At 40.9% G+C, this 24,034-nt stretch overlaps 1 protein-coding gene across 2 annotated transcripts in view; it reads left to right on the forward strand.

Annotated features, from left to right (window-relative positions):
• The window catches only part of trpm3 (transient receptor potential cation channel, subfamily M, member 3), a 132,231-nt gene that overhangs the window by 52,539 nt on the left and 55,658 nt on the right, over window positions 1-24,034 (forward strand). For both annotated transcript variants that reach the window (XM_070832996.1, XM_070832997.1), the window contains exon 2: window positions 23,823-23,902. In XM_070832996.1, the coding sequence (XP_070689097.1) occupies window positions 23,823-23,902 (80 nt within the window). The remainder of the gene's footprint in view (window positions 1-23,822; window positions 23,903-24,034) is intronic.

Genomic DNA, 24,034 nt, shown 5'->3' on the forward strand with positions numbered 1-24,034 from the left:
TATTGCTCCACTGTATTGTGTGCCAAACCATTCACTGATGTCTTTAGTCCACATAGTTCACAGTCTTTTGATTTTAAAGAGTTTTCAGCAGGAACAATTATTGAATGAATGAATTTAATAGTCTCCTTTCTGTATGTGAATAACAGAATGAAGGACAGTGCTCTGCTGTGTTAGTAATGCTATATCTCCAGCAGTGGACAGCCAGCAGCCTCTCTGCTGCACAGTTAGGTCCAGCCGTCGCTTTAAGAGATGCTTAGCGGGCGCAGGGTTAGGGTTAACCTAACCCTTTCTGAGGTGAAACGGACTCAGTCCCGAGTTATTTTCTTCATCTCAGAGTTGGTTTAAGTTGTTTAATGCCGCAGTGTGTGTTGGTCAGCTTACTGCTGATCACTTAAATCCAAAAAATGCCTTTTTGAAGATGAATTACAAAATAACTGTAGCATGTGCATGCTATAGATTGTCCGGGTGCATAATGTTATTAATTAACATTTTGAAAATCCCTTTTTTGACATTTGTAAATCACTTGAGAATCATAGGAGATAAAAATCAAGAGTCTGATGTGAATGGATTTTTTCATCACCCCTACTTATGACACAGCTGAGGGGAGCAGTGTATAACCTGTTTTTGACCTGAGCTTTGACCTGACCTGACAGGGTAGTTTGCAAAAAACGCAAATGCTAAGAACATTTTAGTATAATTTTGTGTTGCTGCCTTGAAAGAAATGAGGCAAAAAAGAGATACATTTGTTTCAGTTTTTTTTTTACCTTTTTTACTCATTCTGGATAATGTCTCCCTTCATCTCATTTCCTAACCGTATTGCATGTGAACATCCTTAAATTGCTTTGTGCTGAAGGTGTAGGAGGGACAAATCATTTTAATGAGTCGTGCTGTTCTTCCTCCTCCCACTTGTAAGCCTGTCTTTGAGGCCAAGGTTCATCTTGATTTAGCTGACAGGCTCTTGTCGCGAGTGTGTGTGGGAAATGCTGAGCACAGAGCGATTGGTTCACTAATTCCCACAGAAAGAGGAAATCCACCTACAGTTTACAGAGTGCACACTGGACTGAGCTTGTGAACCAGCTAATAGGGGCTTTGACTGCCGACGTTCTGTAATGAAACTTATTTTGCAGCAAAGCAGAAAAGAAAGATACTAGAATAGCCCTGAAAGCTCTTTAACTTCCACAGACACACCAGTGTTTCTCAAAGATAGAAACATACTTTGGGACTGGAGAGCTATCTGTTTAAGTTACAAAAGAAAAAATATAAAAGAAAGAAGTACAATTTAGCATAACAGCATCATTAACCAACTTTAAAATGTCCACTGAGTCAAATCAGTTTGGCAGACAGGATGCACGCTGTCAAATAGTTCATCAACTACTGGAATTTGCTGCAGCACGGCTGGAGCGATAACATAGCAGGTGTGGCTGGAATGGCAACATTTGGTAAAGTAGCATATGACTACATGGTTTTTCTTAATTCTAAATAGCTTGACAAGCTGTGGTTGTGAACCAAATTCAACACTAACTTTCAACAGGTACCCCGCTCTGGCTTGCTTGTAATCAAGGAGGTGCATTCTTTTAGTAAAGAATGCTCTAAAAGCAACATACAGTTTGCTGTAAGATTGAGGCATATGATCTAATTGAATAGTGCCAGACTAAAGGCATAGGTTGTATTGCATTAGTAATGAGCAATATTACGAACGAAGTTAACATGATATGGTGTTTGTTTAGGCTGTAAATGTGAGCGGCTGTGTCATATGCAACTCCTAGAGGTAAAAATTGGTATTACCGGTCGGACCGGACTGGTAATAATAACAATACCACGTTAATAATACTTGATTAATAGTAATACAAAGTGGTTTGAAAATTTCTTCCATGTGTTTACAGAACCACGGTGTAGCTTTTCTTAGAGAGCAGCACATAACTCTGAAACACAGCACACACTGCATCACTCCAAATATTGATTTGATTTGACATAGATTTGTTATACCATTACTTTTGGAAAAAAGGTATCATATAGATGAGACATTTTAGCCTGGAACAGGATTAGTGGTACTTCAGCTTGTCACAGTTTTGAGCCTGGATGTGCCATTAAACAGACAGAATGCACAGTGGAGCTACAATGATTAATCGATTAGTTGCCAACTATTAAATTAATAATTAATTATTTAACTTTTTTGATAATTGATTTATTGGTTTGAGTCATTTTTTAAGAAAGTCTTTGATTCCAGCTTCTTAGATGTGCATATTCTCTGGTTTCTTCACTCCTCTGTATCAGTAAACTGCATGTCTTTGGGTTGTAGATAAGACATGATATTTGAGGACGGCATCTTGGGCTTCAGGAAAAACTGATAGAGACATTTTTCAAAACTCTTCATCTAGAGCTAGTTGTTGGGCCCCAAGATTGTTCAATGATCTATGTTGTTCAGCTCCTCTGGCCTCTCAGATAAAAGCCGATTGTCCAGCCCAATATTTGTCTGACATTGGATGCAAAGGTTTTTTTGTGCTGTCTGGAGTCGCAAAACTTGCCACCCTTCTCTCCAGGTCAATGAAGCTTAACTGCCCTCCTGCCTTGGCAAATACCGCACACAATAGCAATGTGCAGCCATTGATGTCCTGACCCAAAGTGCACTTGCTTCTGGATTCATGCCAGAAAGCTGCAAGGGGGTCTGAAATCACCTGGGATGTAAGAAGCACAAAGCTACTGAGTCATTAATTATCAGCATTCCTTCTCTGTATGACAGCTGAGAGAACAGACACCTCTATTCAGACAATCTAACCTGAGTTGCCTAAGATCTGCGCTCCACATCCCAGAGACCCATCTCTCTGAACTCAGGGATAACCCTATCAATCTAAGCCCCTGCTCAGCTGCACTGCTCCCCTCCACATTCCTCCTCATTAGACACAGCAGTTGTGACACAGGTGTAAAGTTGGCCTGAAATTGGGCAACTGTTCCCTGCAGCCACCCCTCCCCATACATATATTGTCTCCACAGGAGAGAATGTTAGCAAATTACATAAAAGTCATAACTGCATAACATTTCCTAAGGCAATTTTTCCAGCCACTACAACCGTTACCAAGCAGATGCTGGATACTCAGAATACAGATCCTATCTCACAGTCGTTACCTATTTCAAATGACCAAAGATTCCCCCAACTATGTTAAGTCACTAATGTTTGATATCACAAGGGCTACTATTTTATGTGCTTCTACCAGTAGGAAGGACATTAGGAGGGAAGGGCATGAGCCTCCAAAACTGGAAAAAGCACTGTTCATAGCTAAATTTAGTGCTTCCTTTGCATTTTTCTTTTTATCCCATACATCTCTGGCTTCAGAAACCCAAGGTGCTTGACCTGGATGTTTGAGAGGCAAAAGAAATCAAGCACACAAAGTAGGCCAAGTGCCCTATTGCCAACTTTGTGCAATTAAAACCGACACAACTCTAAACTTTAAATAATGCCAGTCTCTATCACTTGTCCACCTAACGAAAAGATACTGAAGAAAATATAAAATTCTAGATCTTAACAGACATTCATTTATTCTTTTGTGTTTTAGGGTGTAACTAATTTTGTTCCTTCCCTCCGTCGCACATATCGTGCTGTGATTAAAGGAATGTAAAAATGGGGAATATGATTAATGATTGTGATATGGCATGATCACATATCATAAACCCATCTAGTGTTGGTGATATCAATAGGTGACATCTGATGCTGAACCACAGATCAAAATCTACACGGTAGGTATCTACGGCAGGACTCCCGTTAACCCCCCGAATCAAGTAGTAATCCAGTTTGAGACTACATTCCCCTCTGCACCCATCTTACATCTAGCCCCCCTTGTATTCCTCAAGCTTGTACTTTCCCTCTCTCCAGTCTCACCACTCCCACTCTCTCCCTCCTCACTTGTTTCACATAACTCAACTTGTATTGCTACAGAGCCCATGCCTCTCTTCCCTCAACCTCCATGGCTGCCACTGGCCTTTGCTGTGGTCTTACCATTACAAGTTACACAATAACTTGCTTCCATCCCTCTTAAAATTAGCTCTCCTTGTTATCCCTCAGTTTGTCATCTTGCTGTCCTCTTTCAGCCTCTCCAGCATCCTCTCATATCCTCTCCTCTGCCTGTTGCTCTGGCCCATCTGCTTTGCCCCCAGGGCGTCTCTTACCTCTGCCTGGTATAAATGCTGACAAGAAAACTTCTGTCTGCCCAGGATTTCCCCTCTCAAAACAGTGTAAGTTGTCTGTGCTGGCACAAAGGGCATAGGTGCTGTCGCCAAATTTGACTAGCTCATGCCAAGTACATAAATACTTGTTGACAGAATGACAAACTTTATTTAACCTTTTGTCTTTGCAGTGACCTGTAAGTGAAAGAACAGAAGCGCTACAGTATAGGTAGAACCTCATATTTAATGGAGTGAGGCATATATGACACTATGGTTACTAGCAGCTAAAGATGAGAGCAGGGCCCCTTCACTCAAGTACCACAGGCAGTGACCTTGTGTGTAAGATAGAGACATCATCATAGCTTTTATTTCTCCTGAAAGCAGAGCCACAGCTTTCACAACCTGCCTGCTGGCGAAACATCAAAAACAACTCCGCTGTAGCACTGCTATCAGGCACACACATATCAGCTCTTAGTATGGTGACAACTTCTCCAATCTCCCCAACTAAGAGGTCATTCTGACCTGCCATGTCAGGCCCAGAAAAAAAGACCTGCTAATGAAAATGCAGAAAGACAGTGAGAGAGAAAGATATTTGAGAGTGGTTGTCATCAGCTTTTCTTTGGGCAGATTCCCCCTTGCTGTGATTAAAGAAATGTTACTCTTTATTATGTTCTGAAGCAAATCCCAATCCCCAGAAAGTAAAAGCTGTTTGGCTGCTGAAAGCACAGAAGGACTCTTCTTTTTGGACATTCTGTGGTACTTATGTGCCAACTCTGGAAATAGAAAGTGACATGCATATAGGGAGGCAGATAAACACAAAGGTGTGTGTGTGTGTGTGTGTGTGTGTGTGTGTGTAGCGTGCACAACCCAATGAATGGTGTTTCTAGTGGAGCACGGACACCTGCAATATGCACGAGCATGCAGGCAGTAGGTATGAGATTTTCATTTTCTGTGCGATAACAGTCTCAGAAAATATCATGGTACTTGGCATTGACTGTGTGACAGCTGGTTGAGCTGAATCGGAAAGTGTTTTTGCAGAGCTAGCTTGATCCTAAAGAAGGGAAAAACTGAATTATACACATAATAAAAAATGGAGTGGAACTATAATATGTTATATTAGTCTACATTTAAGCACTATAACATGTTAGACTAACTACTAAATGAAAACATAAAGTGACACTTTTGAATCATGCCGATGACTATTAGCAATTAGAGTTCATTTGAAAAACAAACAAACTAGGATTTAGGAAAATAAATAAAACCGGCGATATCTGTTTTTAGCAGATGAAACCTTATATTGTACGCAGGTGTACAAGAGTGCAGCCAGAATGCTCTTGTCTGTACCTCAAATTCACACACTCACTTATGAGCGGGAGAAGTTTGTGTGTGTGTTTCATCACAGGGTCAGATCAGGGTCAGTGTGCATGTGTTTATAAGTCAGAGGTTACTGAACAGACAATGCAGATGCCGCTGGGACCCAGGATGTGGAAAATGGGATGTTTGATGGCACATTTTATGAGCGTAGTTTAAACATTCAGAAGTGTTTTTTCGTGAGGGATTAAAGTGAAACAAGAGGGGCACACACTTTAATCTGCACGGAGGGATGTGTTCTGGAAGATGGGAAAACCTATTGATGTGTTTCCTTCCGTGGAAGCTACTTTGCATCTACAATTTTTACAGATCGGATATGGGCCCTTGAGGACAACCCCACTATCGTTTTGGGGAGATCTAAATTAATCCCACACAGCTGATTTTCCTTTTTGTGGACATTGGTGATATTTTTCTCCGCTAGATGTGTGTGACGAAAATTGACGAGTAGTTGAGGAGGAAAGGAGATCCACATTGTGCATGCACAGGTGAGATTCTCTATCAGGTATTCAACACCAAGGATAAGCAAATGTACATGGTCAGTTTTCATACCATGGTATACTGAGTATATTGCTGCAAACCTGGTAGGCAGGGCATTAGCAAACAATAACTGTTAGTTATTTGCCTGATTAATTTCTGTTCTAATAGAACAAGGTCTTCTTACTGAACTGTGTGTTTTTACTTCATACCATGCTGTTACACTGCCTCAGTGCCAGTCTTTCAGACAATTACTGCCTCACTCTCTGCTCTCTTTCTGCCTCGCTGGCCCTACAGCTCCGTGGGTACAACTCTGTACATATTTTAAAACGTATGCATAGTAAATATGCCTTCCTATCACATGAACATTCAAATACACTAAACAAGATGCAGGGTCAGACAAAGGGTAATGTACACTCAGACAGATATAGCGAGATCGGCAGAGGGACAATGGCATTATGTCTCAGGTCCCAGACAAGAGCTTTTGTCAGAGAAGCTTTGACCACAGATACATTACTGAGCCTCTGCAAACACAAAGTATATCTGATTCACATGGATGAGTTTGCAGCTACAGGCCATCTACAGGGAAATTGAGATATTTCACTGTCCTTCTCGATCTCCTTAACAGCGTGTACTCTTGGAAACATGTAGAGGTGGATATGGTGTGTATAAATCATCTGTCGGCTAAGGCTTTATTTGTGTCTGTGTTCTGTGGACTCTCTTGAGCTGTTTAGATGTTAAACAAAAAACTAGAATAGTTATATATTATAGAAGAATAATACTGACATTTTAATCAGTTCACAGCATTTGGGCCAAATTGACGTAACTGTGGTTATTCCTTTGAAAGGTCTTAAAAGATCATCTCCCATGAGATCCATAATGCGAAACACATTTGCATTTGACACAATTTAAAAGCACATTTATGTCAGTTGAGTGATAAGCCATTTACTCTGAACTGTCCACACTGGTGACAGACAGCATCATTAATGGTCGGACAACTCAAACAACAGACTGATAACAAATCACCATTCTCTGCCATTTCCATGGAAAAGAGCAAGTCTCTTAAATGTCAACTTTATAATTTGGTAAACTGTGCAGCATGTATAAGTTACCTCCATAGCCATAAAAATGCATGTATGCAGCACTTCGGTGGTAGTATAGCTATACAAAATATGAGATAGTTGGAGACACTCACTATCATCTTTGTCTTGCTTGTACAGTAAAGTTTGCAAATCAGTCAAGCCTCCTTGATTAATCTTAGAAATAAGTAGAAGAAAATTAAGAAAATAAATAAATAACTGTAAGACACAAAAGACACTTTTTTGTTGTAAAAATGCAACACGTCAATTTCTCTTTTGTTTGTTCTTTCCCACCAATGTTTAAAACACTCGCTGGGCCAGCCACTAACAAGATGGACTGTATGTCTGTCATCAGAAATTGATGGTTTCTGAGAAATCACATGAGTTAAATGTTTTAACCTTTCATTTTTGCATCCGCTCCCTTGTCGCCAGTCAGTGTCATTGTTTAAATGCTGGGACACATTTTGATGGGGTGCCGTCCCTCCCAGGCTTGTCAGATATCACATGACACACAGTGTTGTATTTGATGGACAGAAGAACAGATAACCAGATAAGGCCTGGCGCATTGTCCCAGCTCCTCATTCTGTTTCATTAATATTCACATCTTTATATGATTCATTTATTTCCATAAGCCTGTCAGGAAAATATTGTTAGTATTCCTTGTTACCAATTTCTCTATATGTGTGTGCCTGACGCACATGGCCATGCTTCAGAGATCACCACTCCAGTTTCCAGCTATGCCTGAGGGCTCCGAGATGGGGGCACAGGATGCAGGAGGGGGGTTCCTCCTAGTTTTCAGTATCCATGGTAACACCATCCTGCCCTGCCAGGATCTGTGTCAGTGGTGCTGAGATGGGCGGCAGAGAGACACAAGGGAGTGAGAGAAAAAAAGAGGGTGGGAATTTAAAGGGGTCATATTTTTAATGTCTTTTCAGCATATGTGTCTGTGGAGTATCTAGAGACCGTCAAGCTATGACACCTGAAGCTGATCCACCTTAAAGTTCATGCGTGTGAGAACGCTCCATTGAGATTTAGCACCGCTCGTGACGTCAAGTGTAGTGTCTGATATGTGCCTGTAGTGAGTATAACTATGTATGTGGTGTTTGGTATGTGCCTTTAGGGCATATGATGTAGTATTGGTCATTGTTTCTATGTTTCTGATCTGTGATCGATTATCTGGAGACAGATAGACTGGGAACTGCTTGACCCAGGCAGGGGAGATCTGACCTTTGCTCCTCCTCACTAGATACTGGGGGATGGTGTCCTTCTAATATATCCTTGTACCCCTAAAACAAAGAATAGAACTGTTATATGGATGAAAACCAGATGTTGGGATGGATGGTCAAAGGAGGTATAAGAAGTGACCAGAGAGGTGGCTCGAGGAAGACGGGGACAGAGACACTGCAGATTCGGCTGGGGGTTACGCTGTCTGTTCCTACAATTGGCTGAACGTCTTCCCAGGCCTCCATGGTGCCTGTTAGACAACTGACCTTTTTGCAATAAACCTATTTTATTCACTAAGTCGTTGTCAGCGGAAGTTTCCTTTCATCATCATCAGGGAAGATACGACAGAAGGTCACTCGTTGAACAGGCCCACTGAAAACCTGAATCCACCTACTTGTCCATCATTGTCGTAACCTTGCTAACATTATCTCCAGAAAAATTGATGTTGAAGGCACAAGCAAAGCACACAAGTTGTTCTGTTGTTGGCCGCAAAAACCAACACAACAGTCAACAGTCTTTGAAAGAAAGTAATGGGGTAAGAAGAGGAAGAGGCAGATTGAAAGAATGCATAAGAAGGAGGGAAATGAAGGAGCATGGGCAAGTTCATGGGAAAATGGACAGTGTTTAAATGGACGAATAAATCGAGATAGGTAGGAGTGAGTGAGAGATATTTGAAGAAGGAAAAACTGGCAAGGTTCAGTGACTTGGGTTGCATCTGCTAGTTCGCTGCACAATAACGTAATACCTCTTACATCCCTGCATCTTCCACCCACATGCTCCGACCCCCTCACCCAACACACACCCCTGTCTCTGTGGCAGCAGGGCAAACACTGGCACTATGCATTTTGGCTAGAGGCAACGAGCTGTGACTTCCTTCCTCTCCCCATCTCTCTTCCTGTGTACCTATCTGTGCATCCAGTCTCTCGCAATTGTGGGAATCAGATTGAGTTGACCAAGAAGCCAAACTGCTTATCGATTGAAAAGGGTTCTAGAGAGAGGGAGGTAAAGAGGAAGATCTACAATTCAATACAGGCCTAATGATTTGATTCAAATACGACCAAGGGTTAAATCTGTGTTGACATAATTAAAGTCTCTATATACTATAGTTTCCGATAGAGGTTTTGTGTGTGTGTGTGTGTGTGTGTGTGTGTGTGTGTGTGTGTATGTGTGTGTGTATATATGTTCTGTGTGTGTTGGTAAGCTGTGAAATAATACTGATGGCGTGCCAGAAGAGGAAACTTGTCAGCTGTTCCCGCTGTGATGGGAACAACAGGGAGACAGACAGAGAGAGAAAAAGAGACAGATATTGTGTGTGAGTGTGTGTGTGTGGGTCTGGTATATTTGTGTGACCACATTATGTTTGCCTGTGATTGTGATAAATGAATTTAGCTGCTCATTTCTGCTTTAGCTCAGTAACCATAGATGCAAGTTCTGTTGTTGAATGATGAAAAACGCTGAGATCCATATTTCACTTGTGTTGCCAAAATGAGATTTTGAATGGAGGAAGTAATGTGTCATTTATTTTGGATGATGATATACAGACACACTCTGCTGCGCTTGTCATTTCTACTATATCTTTTAGAACAGGACATGTTTCTTTTTTTGCTTTCATTTATTACCAGTACATTAACATTTGTCTTCAGATCTATAGATCATGAGACAATGCACTGTTAGATCTCAAACATCTATCAATATCAAAGTAAGTAAAAAGGTTTTTGTGTTTTGTGGTTTTAGAGATTTCAGAAAGCCATTTGATATATTTGTCTGCTGCCCGGACACTGGACTTCCTCACAGCTAGAGTGTGCGCTGTGCTAATGGAACCATGTCTGAATCTCTGTTTGACCGCTGTGCTGGTTGTGATGTTGAAAAGAGAGAAAGAGAGAGGCTCTGAGCACAATTACATACATTTCTACATACAAGCACTCCAAATAGCAGAACTTGGGAACTTGCACTGTGTTCATTTAAAGGGGACATATTATGCAAATTACATTTTTTAATGACTTTTCAGTAAGGTTTTTCTGATCAGGATTTTTGGGGCCAATCACTGATTGCTGGAAGCAGCATCGTCCGATACTGACCATGGGGATCTTTTTGAAGCCTTCTATTTATCATGTAACATTATTTATTGATTTACTTATTTAAGTATTCCTAACATCATTGACTATTAATGATGTATTAAGATTATGACATGAGAGTGTTATGATTTGACAATTGTTTATTTTCTGGCAGGCAACATGTGAAACATGTTCCAGTCTCTCTCATAAAGACAACTTAAACCAGAACAGCCTACATTTGGTTATTGGGAGCAGCTTAGAGCTTAACTAAAAACTTTCCTTTGGAATGAAATAAATAAAATATGTGCACAACTCCCCAAGTTAGAACATTATTATATATTTTGAGGTAACAGAAATCGAGTGTATGGATGATCTGCCATGTAATATTTGTTAGTTTATACAGTAATCTTACAGTTTTTCCGCACAGCAACTGGATGCTGAAAGTTTCCATGACAGCCCAATGCATACAGTTTGCGTGTTGTAACTGCACAGTTTGGTTTGGTGCCATTACTAATGTACAGCTCAATATGTTTGCCTATATGATGTATTCCCACCGCTGGAAATCTGCATCACTCCTAGAGAATACTTGCACCAGGATTGGTTTGCAGCATAAAAGATGATGATCTAGCCAGGCTAAAAGAGAGCCACCTCCGGGACACGTGGCTTTAGGCTCGGCATACCTTGCTAAGTGAGATTAGTGCCCCTACACTTGAATGCAAGTGTCCCTATATGCAGATGACCTGCTACTTTATATGTCAGACCTGAAAAAAAAAGTCCTTTATATCTTACATTTTTCCCTATCAATCAGCTGGACAGGGGTTATAACACAGTGTGATTTGTCACTCTTTCTCCCACAACATTTAAAAATTGGGAATCAACATTTCCTGAAATACTGTATATCACTACTATTTGACAACAATTTCTCTGTACTAACAACAAAAGAGATCTTCAAAAGTGGAACAGCTGGGGGTTCCAGTGGCTCACTTGGTGTAGCACATGCCATTGGGGCTTGGGCTTTGCTGCAGCAGCCCAGGTTCGGTTCCGGCCTGTGGCAATTTGCTGTGTGTCTTCCCCTCTCTCTTACCTCTTTTCAATTCATCCATCGTCTCTGTCTAGAAAAGGCCAAAAATAAGCTTAAAAAAAGTGGAACAGCTTGCAGATCACACTGGCAAGGAGAATACAACTTCTCAAAAGTTTCAAGGTCCTTCTTTCATAGCATTGACGGTATGTTTTTCCTCTTTTGTGTGGGGCAATAAATCTCAAAATAAGGCTTCAAAAATGTTTATTACAAAAGTTTATTACCAAATTTGCAACATTACTACTGTGCAGCCAACATGCAAAAAACTTTACACTATCCTGACACTCTGTCACTCTTTCACCTTAAAAGCTTGGTATGTCATGCAAACAGGCTTAAACCCTAACAAACCCTAACACAGATTTTAATAGTTATATCCACTTTTAAAAGCCAGTAACAAATCACACAGCACTTTGGCTGAAATACACTCCCCCTCCAATTTGTAATAATACATTGTTCAAACCTGCTAAGATTCTTTTTCTTTCTCAGCACAATTGATGATTTCAATAGTGAGCACAGCTTCTCTCAGTTGTATATGGCCTTCAATTTAAAACAACCTCACCTCTTGAAATGCTTTCAAATTCTGCATTTCCTCAAATCAAAATCACCTTCTATTCCAGCTTCCACCCCCACAGATTGCTAAATTTGGTATGTCTGAATCTGACTAAAAATTATTTGTAAAGCAAAAACAGGGGCGTTCTTTATTGAACATTTCATAACCAATTTGTGTCATTGGATTGTTTTGTGATGATTCCTAAAATGCCAATAAAATATTATTATAAAAAATAAAAATATTTTAAAATATTATAAAAATATCATAAAAAAAAGAAAGTGAGAAGTTGTAAGGAGAGAATGAGATGTGGTGGAGGACAACAGAGTCATTTAAAGGCAGTCGATATATGAACCACTGTGGCACAGATCATCCTAATGCACCTTTTTGCAGAATCTGCAGAATGTATTTTTTTTTCTTTTCTCTCTCTCTTCCTATATATCTTTCCCACATACACAGACACATTCACACACTTGAGTGTTAGAGTGTGGTGGTCACACAAGAGGCAATTTCACAGCCCTTGGCCTGAACCACCTCAGCACCTGCAACTTCATTACTGTACACTTGCACTGTTCTGCAGCACACATGTAGACACACTGTGGGGTGCAACAGTTCTTGCGTCCCTCAATGTGGCACTTCATGATAATGGTGGTAACATTCAGTGTCCAACTCATTTAGCCTGTGGTGTGGTAAACAGCAAATCAAGCCACAGAGTAATAATAAAGGGGTACAACAGTGCTGGAGAGGTAGAGATATCATTTGAAGCCAAAAAGCACACAAAGAAAGAAAATAACTAAATACCACCAGCACATGTTGTAACAGCACAATGGGTTACATGGCCTGCTCCTTTTTGTTCAGCGATTTTAAATAGGTCTGTTGTACCCATTGAGGGCTGTGTGCGCTGCTTGGAGAAACAATTGACAAATCACGGCTTTGCAGGCAGGATTAAAAATGCCAACATCACCACCTTCCTCCATAGCTAGAATCCTACGTCCATGAAAACGGAACAGAAAAATCATGTAGATTACTTTGATACAGCAATAACCCTTCAGTCAACATATTTTTTGGTCTTTATGAAAAATATTTTGTTAACTCCAAGCAATCACCACTACAGATTCCATTGTGACCAAAAATAATATTGTTTAAAGTTGGTATTGGGGCAAACAAATTGGCCCCCTCACCTCCCAAAAAAGACATTTGACATAACCTTTATATTTCTTTCCTTCATCTGGCCCCCTGACTGTAATAATGTCCACCATCACCCCTTTCTCGACAGGTGTCAATCAAGCCACTGTTAACTAAAACACAGTGTGATCACTAGACTGACTGCAGTCCACTGGCTGGTTGCCCCCCTTGTCATTCACTGTGGCTTGTTGCCTCCCTCTCTCTCTTTTATCACGCCTCTTTCTCTGCTGGCTTCTCATTTCTTCTGATGTAAGGTTTCTCACTTCTCTTCTTTCTCTGCCCTCATCTTGACAGACAAAATGGATATACCTTATCTCGCCTCACTGTCAGTCAGGTTCTTTCACTCTACACTCTCTTCTCTCCGTCCACCTTTTCTGCTGCTTTTCTATTACTGTCTGCTTTTGTAGAAACCCTGATCTGTTTGGACCTGGCCCCTGATTTAGAATAGATGGCTTCTTCTCTGTTTTCTACTACTACTACTACTTCTGTCTCCCGTCATGGCCACTTCATCTTCCCTTCAGAATTACTGTTTGTTCCCTTTACTCTCTCCTGCTGTTCTTTCCCTTTGCTCACTTTCACACTTTCTCTTTCTCCCGTGGCATTTTCACCATCATGGCTCTCACATAAATTCACTAGGACAATTTATGTCACAACTTCCCACTTTGTCCCCTTCTCCCTCTCTCTGTCCCCTTTCTTTCTTTCTTTCGTCTCACCACTACCTCAATGACCTTCAACTCTATCTCATCCTTTATCTCTCCCACCAACAAATTCGTCTTCCCTCATCTCAGCTCTCTACCTAACCTCTTACCTCCTCTTCATCCCCTCTAATGCTGACTCTAGCTCCTCCACCTCCAACCCCCCAAAGTGTGAACCTGGCCCCCCCTCTTCCCCTCCTATGTCACAGACAGAATGGCCATGCCAATGCTGATTAGAGTCCGCATGGCCAGATGCTCAGCTAGGCTTAGCGGAGGCCTGTGGGAAAGAGAGCTGCTTATTCTAGCCTCAGGAGATGGATTGAAAACGACGGGAGCTAAAACAAGCAAGCATTCTCTCATTACACTCGCACATTGAACACACCCACACATGCGCACTAGTACACAAGTGAGCACGTATAATACACAGCTGTCTACTCAAGAAGAAAACATATGCATGCAGAAGCACGTTATAAAAACACACTCTTTTCAAATAATTCTTTTCCTCAGGCATTTTGCATTTGATGTTGTGTGCTGAAATATACTGTAGGGTTTTTCAGCTGGTTGGTTAATCAACCATTGCTGTTGAGGATTGATCTTGTTTGAAGAACAATGTGGTATACATGCATAAATACATATGTTCAGTGTAATGCGATGGATGTCAATATCTAGTTTAGCTTTAGACTTTAGACTTTAGACTTCTTTATTTTAGCTGCTCAGGAATTTAGTAAAACAGGATTTCAATCAAGTCTTTACCTTTGCTGTTTAATATTGCGATTTAGTGTCAAACAAATTGTGAAATATTTCTCTAGATTGACATTGTTCTGCATACATATTTTGGATTGATTCGTATTCCCTAACCACAGCTGATAGAAGCAACAATATAGTAATTACACAGTTTTATACTTTTTCATTTGCTTGAATGTTTGACTCTCGCACTCAACCATGCTGTTCTTCAATTCAATTCAATATACTTACATTTCTATTCACCATTCTCACACAACTTCACCGCAGGATTTCTGACAGTCTCTATTTATCCTTTTTATATTGCGCTCTGATTTACAATTACTTACCGAGGACATGACTCACAGCTACAATGTAGCTTAGGTCCATTTCAATGAAAGCCATTAATATATGAAATGTTGAAGAGGGTGATTTATCTTTTGAATGGTATTTAGGTTTTCAATTTAATTTTATATGAATCAAACACGGTATATACAGAGCTGAATGATATAGAAAAGGGTTTTGCTCTATCTACACTCCTCTGTTTTATAGGGCATTATATAGCTCCAGTTAAATCCATAAATTACATTTAAGTCACTCCATAAACCTGAGTGCAACCTGCTGTAAAGACTGCCATCAGGATAGCAGAAATCCCATTCCAGATCATTTCAGTGAAGGTCTCCTCAAGGCCACTGAGTTGAGGGGTCAGACACAGATACCACTCACTGATCATTGATGCTGTCAATGATTATAAATCATCGAGTGGCATTGTGTACAGCTAAACACTGATGCTGGAAAGTAGTATATCCAGCAGCCTGGAAAAGCTATTTAAGATTAAGGAGCAGATTTACAGCATTTATATTACTTAGTCTTCCTCTAATAAAAAACAAAAATCGCTGTAGTTCTGATTAAATATTTATGTAATCTGTGCCTTCTCAAATTTGCTACATCAGTTTCTTTGGAAGTAACCACTAAGGAGAAAAGAAGAGCCAATCTTTTAAGTGTGAAGTGCTTTGTTTGGCATTTTTGGCAGGTGGATGATACAATACATGAAGTTAAGTGCTAAAGGAAAACATTGAGACGCCTCAGAAGCTTAAATTCACTCAATGTGTATTGTGTGAGATTAAAAAAGAGAATCCCAGTGGCACTTAACAAATTACAGAATTTAAATAAATGTTCCATGTGTATCTTAAGTGCTTATTAATGTCTGAAATGTAACTATTTTCTATGAATTAGGTTGTTACATGGTTCTAATTGGACGACATACTGAGCATGATGAAATTGTGTGCAATTTCTCTCTAGAGGAGTGAGTCTCCACTCTGGATCTTGTGATTCTGAGTTCATGAGTCTTTCTGTACCTGATGTTATGAAAAATCTGAATATTCTTAGTATACGGCATTAAAGTGCTGCACACCTTGAATTTTACACTTAATAGCGAATAGAGAGGGAGAAAAGGTCGGTTTGGGCTGCACACGGTTATCTTGTGTGTCGACCAATTGCCGCTGTTCTCCAGTCAGACTGAAGGAGGGCTGCTGAATACAGGTGGAGAGGGTTGATTAAGAATTTTCTCTAGTGTAACACACCAGAGGAGAACCCCAACTCTACACTTGGCTATCATGAGTGTTGACCATTTTGCAATTTAGCACAACAGAGAGTGGAAAGGTTTTGGGGTTAAGCAATCTGTACTTGTTTGTATTGAGAATTTGCTCCTTTTGCAACTTTCCTCCAGCGACCAGAGAAGAGCTGCTCAGGTGGAAAATGGTAGAGGTGGAAAATGTTGGTTTAGACTGAGGCTTAGCCTACGGACTGCATTTTGCTCTAGTGGACCAACAGATAGCCTCCAATCTGCAGCTGTGTGTTGTCCATTTACTCCAACTACTGATAAATAGGGTTAAAATAAGATCACCTACCCATCTTGACCCACAAAAATGCACACTCACACATTCTCACATGCATATGAAGTTGGTCCTGTAAATGAGCTCTGTTACTCTATTAGCATTTTTTGGCTTATGCTTTAAATCTGTCTTAAGCTGCAAAATGCTGAAACAAGTGGAAAACTAATTGTGTGTGTTAGAGAGAGAGAAAGAGAGTGAATATTTGTGTGTTTGTGTGTGTGTGTTTATGTGTGTGGACCATAATCATGCATGCCGGCACCCTCCAGGATGATAAACCCAGTGTCTGTTTGTGTGTTCAGGTCAATGAATGCTATTTCACTTGCATAAGTGGTTCCTCTCCTTGACAAGATTGCATTTAAAGGCAATGACCTCATCCTTAATGCAAGCAGTAACTGCATGGAGCTGGCATTGGTCTGTGGGCAACTGTGTGTGTCGAGTCGTAATCCAGTGCTGTTTACCATTGCCTTGACTTGCCCCAAATGGCTACCTTGTGAAGGTCATTGTATATAATATTGGCCATCTATGCCAAGGGGTTATATAATACATATTGGGGGCATGGTGTGCTTCTGGCTGCTCTTGTACGGGGTTACAAAGGGGCTTGATATATGAGAAAGACTGAGAAGGGATAAGCAGAGAGAGACAGAGGCACTCAGAGTGGCATTAAGAGAAGATAAGTATCATAGAGATGGAAGGTGAAATGGCTGTGCTGAACTGCACTTCAGTTCAAGTCTGCTCTGGCCAGCCAGACGGGGGCCAAGAGTAAGGCCAAGACAAAACTAAAACTACTAAACTGTGTTCTGCACACTAATCGTAGAAGCACTTGTGTATATGCTCTGTTACAACAAGAGAGAGAAGCTGGGTTGTACACTGGCCATTTAGTAACACCATCTGCAGGCACTCAGATTTGCTTAAGTCTGAAATGATAGAATGTCTCTGGTTGATTTGCCATTTTCATATTTTAACCAGCTTAAACATCCTGAACTCTTCCATCTGGATTTCATCAACACATAACATCATCTATATCACATCTCACTGAACGGGAGGGTGTAGACCAAATGACCTCCTCTGAGAAGCTCATCACATCCATTAGATGGTAAAGTTGTTTGTGTTGGAAGAACATAATTTTTCACAATTTTAAATATGCTTCAGAGCACATCGTCCTTTTACAAATTGCAGCAGTTCACCGCAATTTTTAACTTGGTGGCAGTTACATAATCATGTTGTAAAGGTAAGAAATCAAGTATTAAGACAGGTGGCATATTTTCTTTTGGTGTAAACATCTTCATACTGACACCAGCATACACCAACAACTTGGCTCAACAGGATATTGTATGCAACACATGCCTTTATACTGAAAACTCAACCTCAATATATTATGTTTTTGTATCACTCATCCAAATGCTATTAAGATAAATAACTCAGAGTGCATATTTAACCCGGCTATTACCAGGAACAGATGTTTCTCTCTCATGCATAATTTGGATTTACAGCACACTCTGCTTTTGATGTTAAGCTATTGGCATTAAGAGAGGGTACCAAACTAGATATCAGCAACATTATCACAGTCTCCGTTCAAACTGTGCCTGTTTAGAACAAGCCAATTGCTTGGCCTCTGGTACTGCAGCTTCCGACTTTCTTGAGAACGACTCATCCAAACAACTTCACACTGGACAGTGCACTGAGCAATACCTCTGTCATGACATTGTTTTGTCCCCTCGCAATGCAACAGTATACGTGTGATGTGAGTGCAAAAGCTCATACAAACATTTTTATGGCCTCAATGAAGTCAAAGCCCCATTCAGTGTATATGGATAAGCCCCAGATTTTACAAACCTCAATAGTATGATTTGACATGATGTTGTTGGTCCATAAAAGGCTTTTTGTGTTGTGTTACTTCAAAATGTACTATTGGTCGACCTCTAGTGCTCACTTATGTGTGTTTGAGTATCTGTCTGTGTGTGGTTTATCACACACAGACATACACATGCACGCACACACCTGCCTCTGGTACCTTGCAACATCTGGACAGTCTGGACTCAGGTGCAGTCATCTGAGCACTCCAGGTCTTTCGTGACACTGACTACATTATGCTTTCATTTGAACCAGGTCTTTGGAAGCCTTTGTACTTTTTGGGGCAACAGTGGCTCAGGAGGAAGAGCGTGTCGATTCCCAGCTTCTCCAGTCAGCATGTCGAAGTGTCCTCAAGCAAGATACTAAACCCCAAATTGCTCCAAAGCTGCACATTTGGTGTGTTTCTCTGTTTCCGTGTGTGTGTGTGTGTGTGTGTGTGTAAATGATTAACTCCCCCAGATGAGCAGGTTGGCACCTTGCATGGTAGCTCCTGCCATCAGTGTATGAATGTGTGTGAATGGGTGAATGTAAATGTGGTGTAAAAGCACTTAGAGCGGTCAGAAGACTGGAAAGGCGCTATGACAGTGCAGACCATTTACTGTTTCTGGTGATTTCATTTACACTCATATATTTTTGTTGCTGTGTGTGTGTGTTTTACATTAAGTAGGATTACAGTCTTTGGAAAGCACATTCTCTTTCCCTTCTGTGCATTTCCTGCTTGTGTATTGTTAGAGTTAATTTAGTTCAGATTACAGTGTCTTATTTGCCCAGTTTCACCTACTGCTCCTGCTAATTAAACCATATTATGTATAAATCTGTTAATCCCTTTGATGTAAGCAGGTAGGGAACTACCCTGGTGCTGTAAAAGAAGTCAGGAGAACGACAAATGCAATGGCAAAACCTCATGGTGTGTGTGTGTGTGTCATTTAGGACAAAGTAAGGATGGTGAGCAGGCTAGATAAATGTCATGTCGCGCCACCTAATAGGCTCTCATGCCATTCAGACTCCCCCTTTGGTCTTGATCTCTGACAGACATGTGGCCTTGGGAGATGGCACACCACACAAACTCTCTCTCCCTCTGTCTTTCCTACACACACACACACACACGCACACACACTGCCTGGCAGTCACCTTAATTTGAATCTAAACTGGGTAGGTCCTTGTGAGAGGTGGAGGACAGAATGTAATCCTCTAAGTAGCTGTTTCTAGAAAAAGCTACTGACTTAAATATTTTGGAGATGTCAGACACTGTTGCATTACCAATAGATAGATAACCTGCTCTATCATGATGTGCATATTTTCTATGTATCTATTTATTTCTTGGCTCACACGCTCCCAGATGTTTGGATCTGGGAGTGGGGAGGAGACTGTGACAGATAGGCAAGACTAGTGGTGTATCAGGGCTTCCTCAGTGTGCACCCTTTGCAGCATGAACACACACACACACACACACACACACATACCAGCAGTGCTAATAGTCCCAGAGTAGACCAGTCCACAGTCGACTGAGAGGTGGCCTGATCAGGTTTGCTCTGATCTGTTTCGTTCAGTTTTTAGGTAGGATCATGACTCTGACATTAACTTCAACCATGCTTATGAGTGGAAGGCCACAACAGTGCAGCTCATTACACAATACAGGTGAGTCATGGAAACCAGATGTGTACATTTAATAGTTGCTTAATTGGGCAAACAAAGCCTCCTTTGTCTCTCCATTTTACACAAAATCGCTCCAATTTTGGAAATTGTTTTTGATTGCAAAATTCAAGCAGAGAAATTCTGGGCTGTGTGTTGTGTGTGTCTCTGTTCGCAGTCTCTTGTTTCAGCGGTTATGTACTCGTCTCATATAAGTGAGTCAGTCCTTCAACTGAGGAAACACCTACTTACGAAGATAACTATCTATCCTCTTTAAGCTTGTCTTATTTAATCTATTTGGTTTTTTTTTAAGATGAATGATTGAAAATACAGAAAAATTATACAAAAATATCACTATCTTTAGGTCTTGAATGTGTCATGAGAACACTGTATTTTCTGTAATCCTCATCCAAAAAATGGTCTCATCTTCGACCACTCTGATTTATCATGATTGTGGTGACTGTCTGCTAACATTAATTGTTTAAAATTGTGATAATTGTCTGAGTTACCATACCATTCTTGACACGTAACAGCAAAGTGAACCAAAAGAAAAAATCGAAGAAATCGAGATGTACCTCAGAAAGGGAAGCAGCTATGTCTCATTTTTACTTCTTTTACTATCCCTCAGATGGCAGTAAAACCAAAGTCAATGTAGAGCCATTCAGGAAAGTGGAAGTGGAAAGGTGATGATTTAGTTTGTAATCACTTTTTGGAATAGATATACCAGAAGAAGAAAGGGAGGGTGCTTGGGTTTTATATCCTACTTATATCCCTCTTGTTAAATATTTTTAATAAACTCCTTTCAAAGAAACTAACATTTATTGGTAAAATATGTGCTACAGGCTACCCATATTCCCATATGAAAGCTGACTCATTCGTTAAAAGGAAAAGAGAAAAGAAGGGAGAGGAAAGAGGAGAGAGCAAAGAGATTAGGCTGTTGATTGGATATGGTTCCCAATTCAGCTTGCTGCCAGTGCCAATAACAAAAAGGAGATACAATAGTAAAGGAGGGGGAAGAGAGGACAGGGACAAGAGGGTGGCGATGGTGGAGTTTGAGTGTAATGGAGTCAAGACCCCTAACGGGCTGTCAGATGCTGCTCACTTGCCGCACAGTCGCTCCTTTACACACACGGCTTGTGTGCTTGCATTTGTGTGTGTGTGTGTGTGTGTGTGAGTGAGTGCATGTCGGTGCACCCCGGTGATAAATCTTAATTATACAACGGAGTGCAGGCCATGTGCCATCTCATCATACCATGTCAAATCTCATAAGCAATAGTAGAGAGTGTGAAAGGAAGAGTGAGAGACAGATGCAGCAGTATGACAGAGAGAGTGAGAAAATGTACATGCTGTACCTATACAGAATTGAAAGGGACAGAGCAAAACACGGAGTGCAAAGGGAGGTAAATCTTTGTCTGGGATGCTCTGGGGTGAAACCACTGTGGTCCCTTTTTCAAGGGTTCACTTAGAGAACATAAAAGGCTTTTTCTGTTGTGTTACTGTTTGTGATTTTGCCATCAGCCCTGTCAGTGCTAATCAAATCTAAAAACCTCTGCTGCTGCTACCATTGAGCGGATCTAGTTTGTCCCAGGATGAGCTGGCGGATGAATACACGGTTCTGGCATGTCAGGGAAAGAATGGGGCTGGGGGCGTTGTTGTGGCCCGCTGAGTCATCGTGGCCAGGGTGATCTCTAAAAGCAGCCCCCCAGCCCCCCAGAGTAATGGTTAATCGTGGGAAGTCTGGTGTTAGGGTAAGTGTGCCTGTGTGTAGGCCGAGCCAGTTTGTGGCCAGTTGCGGTGGGTTTTGGCGTGCTGTGGTGTGACAGGGCCAGTCACGCGGATGGGGCGTGTGTTGTTGTAGCTGTGGCGGTGGGGAAAGCCCTGTACAAGCAGCTCGTAGCTCTGCTGGCTGGGAGAAGAGCCGGGGCAGCTCTCCCAGAATAAAAAGCAGAAAAAAGCCCTGTCCTTTTGTTTTCACGGCTGTTGTGTTCCCTCTGCTGCGGGTTTTTAGGAGTCTGGTCTCTGTGTCCTCCTGGTTGTCTGTGACTGTCCCATTGTGACATTCGGTCCTATTCTGGACCTCTGGTGTTGTGCTCCGTCGCCACAAAACCTCACACAGACATGGTCTACTTCCTGGAATGGTGGTGTCAACCCAGGAAGTGCAATCTTTGAACCACAAAGTGCTGAGTAGAAAGTATATTCATTTCATTTTCCTAATCACAGAAACATAACATTTGCATCATAGATGCAATACAAAGCTACTTTGGATGAACTGGTCAAGAAACTGTGTATTATAGAGAAGAGGAAAAAATGAAAGTTTTTGATCTCTTAACACAGGGACACACAATTGTTTTAAGGATTATAAGTATGATTTTAGGCAAAACGACTGATGGAACAAGTTGGACTGAGTCTGTTCCGGACAGGGTCGGTGGAGATAAAATCACACAGTGAACCATGTTGTGTTATTGTCATTCCAGTTGTTTAAACGTGTTTGATATTTACCTCAGACATTGCGTGCGATAAAAATGAGAAAAAATTCTAAAAACGAAACTGCCCAAAAAGAAGTGAGCAAACCTGAAACCATGATATACTGAGAGTGAGAATTCACTCAGCTATTAGTGAAACAGAGTTTTCCTGTGTTACTTCACCTTGTAGGCACTGATTGCATTATACATGACCATGACAACCTTTTTTTGATTTATGTTTTGGTAAATGAACATGTGAGATCCTGTGTTCTCACAGGATTTTGGGGTCGCCTATCTACACACATCTAACCATGGTCTGCTGATCCCCAGTGTGTTCTCTCTGGACTGGATACTCATTTAGTATGTGCCTGTCTCTGTCTGCCAAGGCAGTCTAATGAATATTTTGGTGGAAAATTGTAGTAGCGTACGGACCTTAACAATTACTGATTTTCAAATATTATGTAGAAACAACAGTTCATGTATTTGTCCTTGTCAGCTCTGGAAACAGTGCCCTTTCTTATCAGCTCATACATGCAGCATATGCCTCTTGTTGTAAGTTGATTCATGTTATGCATGTTTTTGTGGAAACATATATACATAAATGTATTAGTGTCTTATCTTGTGCTGCACATGTGTCTCAGGTTAAGACTCTGTGCCTCTCTGGTCATGTACATAACAGGATAATTGGCTCTAGTCAGTTTCTGTCACTCAGACCTGCAGCAGATTGCAACTGCAGAGCATTACAGTATCACAAATGAACCATTCCACTAGCCGCATTATGCTGAGGAAGTCTTTCTATACTGTACATTACAAGAACACAGAGCACACATATAGAAATCCATGCACATACTTGCTCATCATTTGGCTGCACATAAGGACTTTCTACACCACTATACTACATCTCGTATACTACATCATCTTCAATGTGTCCAGTTAGGGCTGGAGTTGGGCTGAATAACATAAAACTTCTCTGTCTGAGTATCTTGAGCCAATTATGAGAGGGATTGTACACCTCTTATGTGGTGGTGTGTGTCTGCCATCTTGTAACTTTTATTTATTTATTTATTCTTTTTTTTAACATTTGAGACGTTCAGCATCTCTTAGTGTTTGCTTTGTTTGCCGCCCCCTAAACTTGACTGCTGCTTGCGGAATAATAGACTGAAGAAGAAAAGTCTCTATATGACAAAGCTCCGACTGTGTCATTTCAACAGACAGAACCCTTCTTATTTCCTGAAGGGCAAAAAAAACATTTTTTTGCAGGTGAAGTCCTCAAACACAAGTCTGCTCATGTTTTGAGCCTGTTTCTGTTGTCTGTCTGCTGTCACTCCTGCTCGCTCAGGTCAGAGGCCCATTAGCTGACAAAAACTGACTGAGTTCTTCTGTCTTCATGTCTGCAGGCACAGAAATCGTGGATAGAAAGAGCGTTCAGCAAGAGAGAATGTGTTCATATCATAGTGAGCGCCAAAGACCCCCATAGGTGAGTAAGTCTGTGCGTAAAGGAAATTGGAAAAACATTAATGCATTGCACCATATACATATACATGCACATTATCTAATTCCAGCTAATCCTTTTTGTTTTGAACTGTGGAACAAACAAGAGATAAAGAAA

Source organism: Pempheris klunzingeri, chromosome 7 (genome assembly GCF_042242105.1).
Source record: "Pempheris klunzingeri isolate RE-2024b chromosome 7, fPemKlu1.hap1, whole genome shotgun sequence".
Taxonomy (NCBI): Eukaryota; Metazoa; Chordata; class Actinopteri; order Acropomatiformes; family Pempheridae; genus Pempheris; species Pempheris klunzingeri.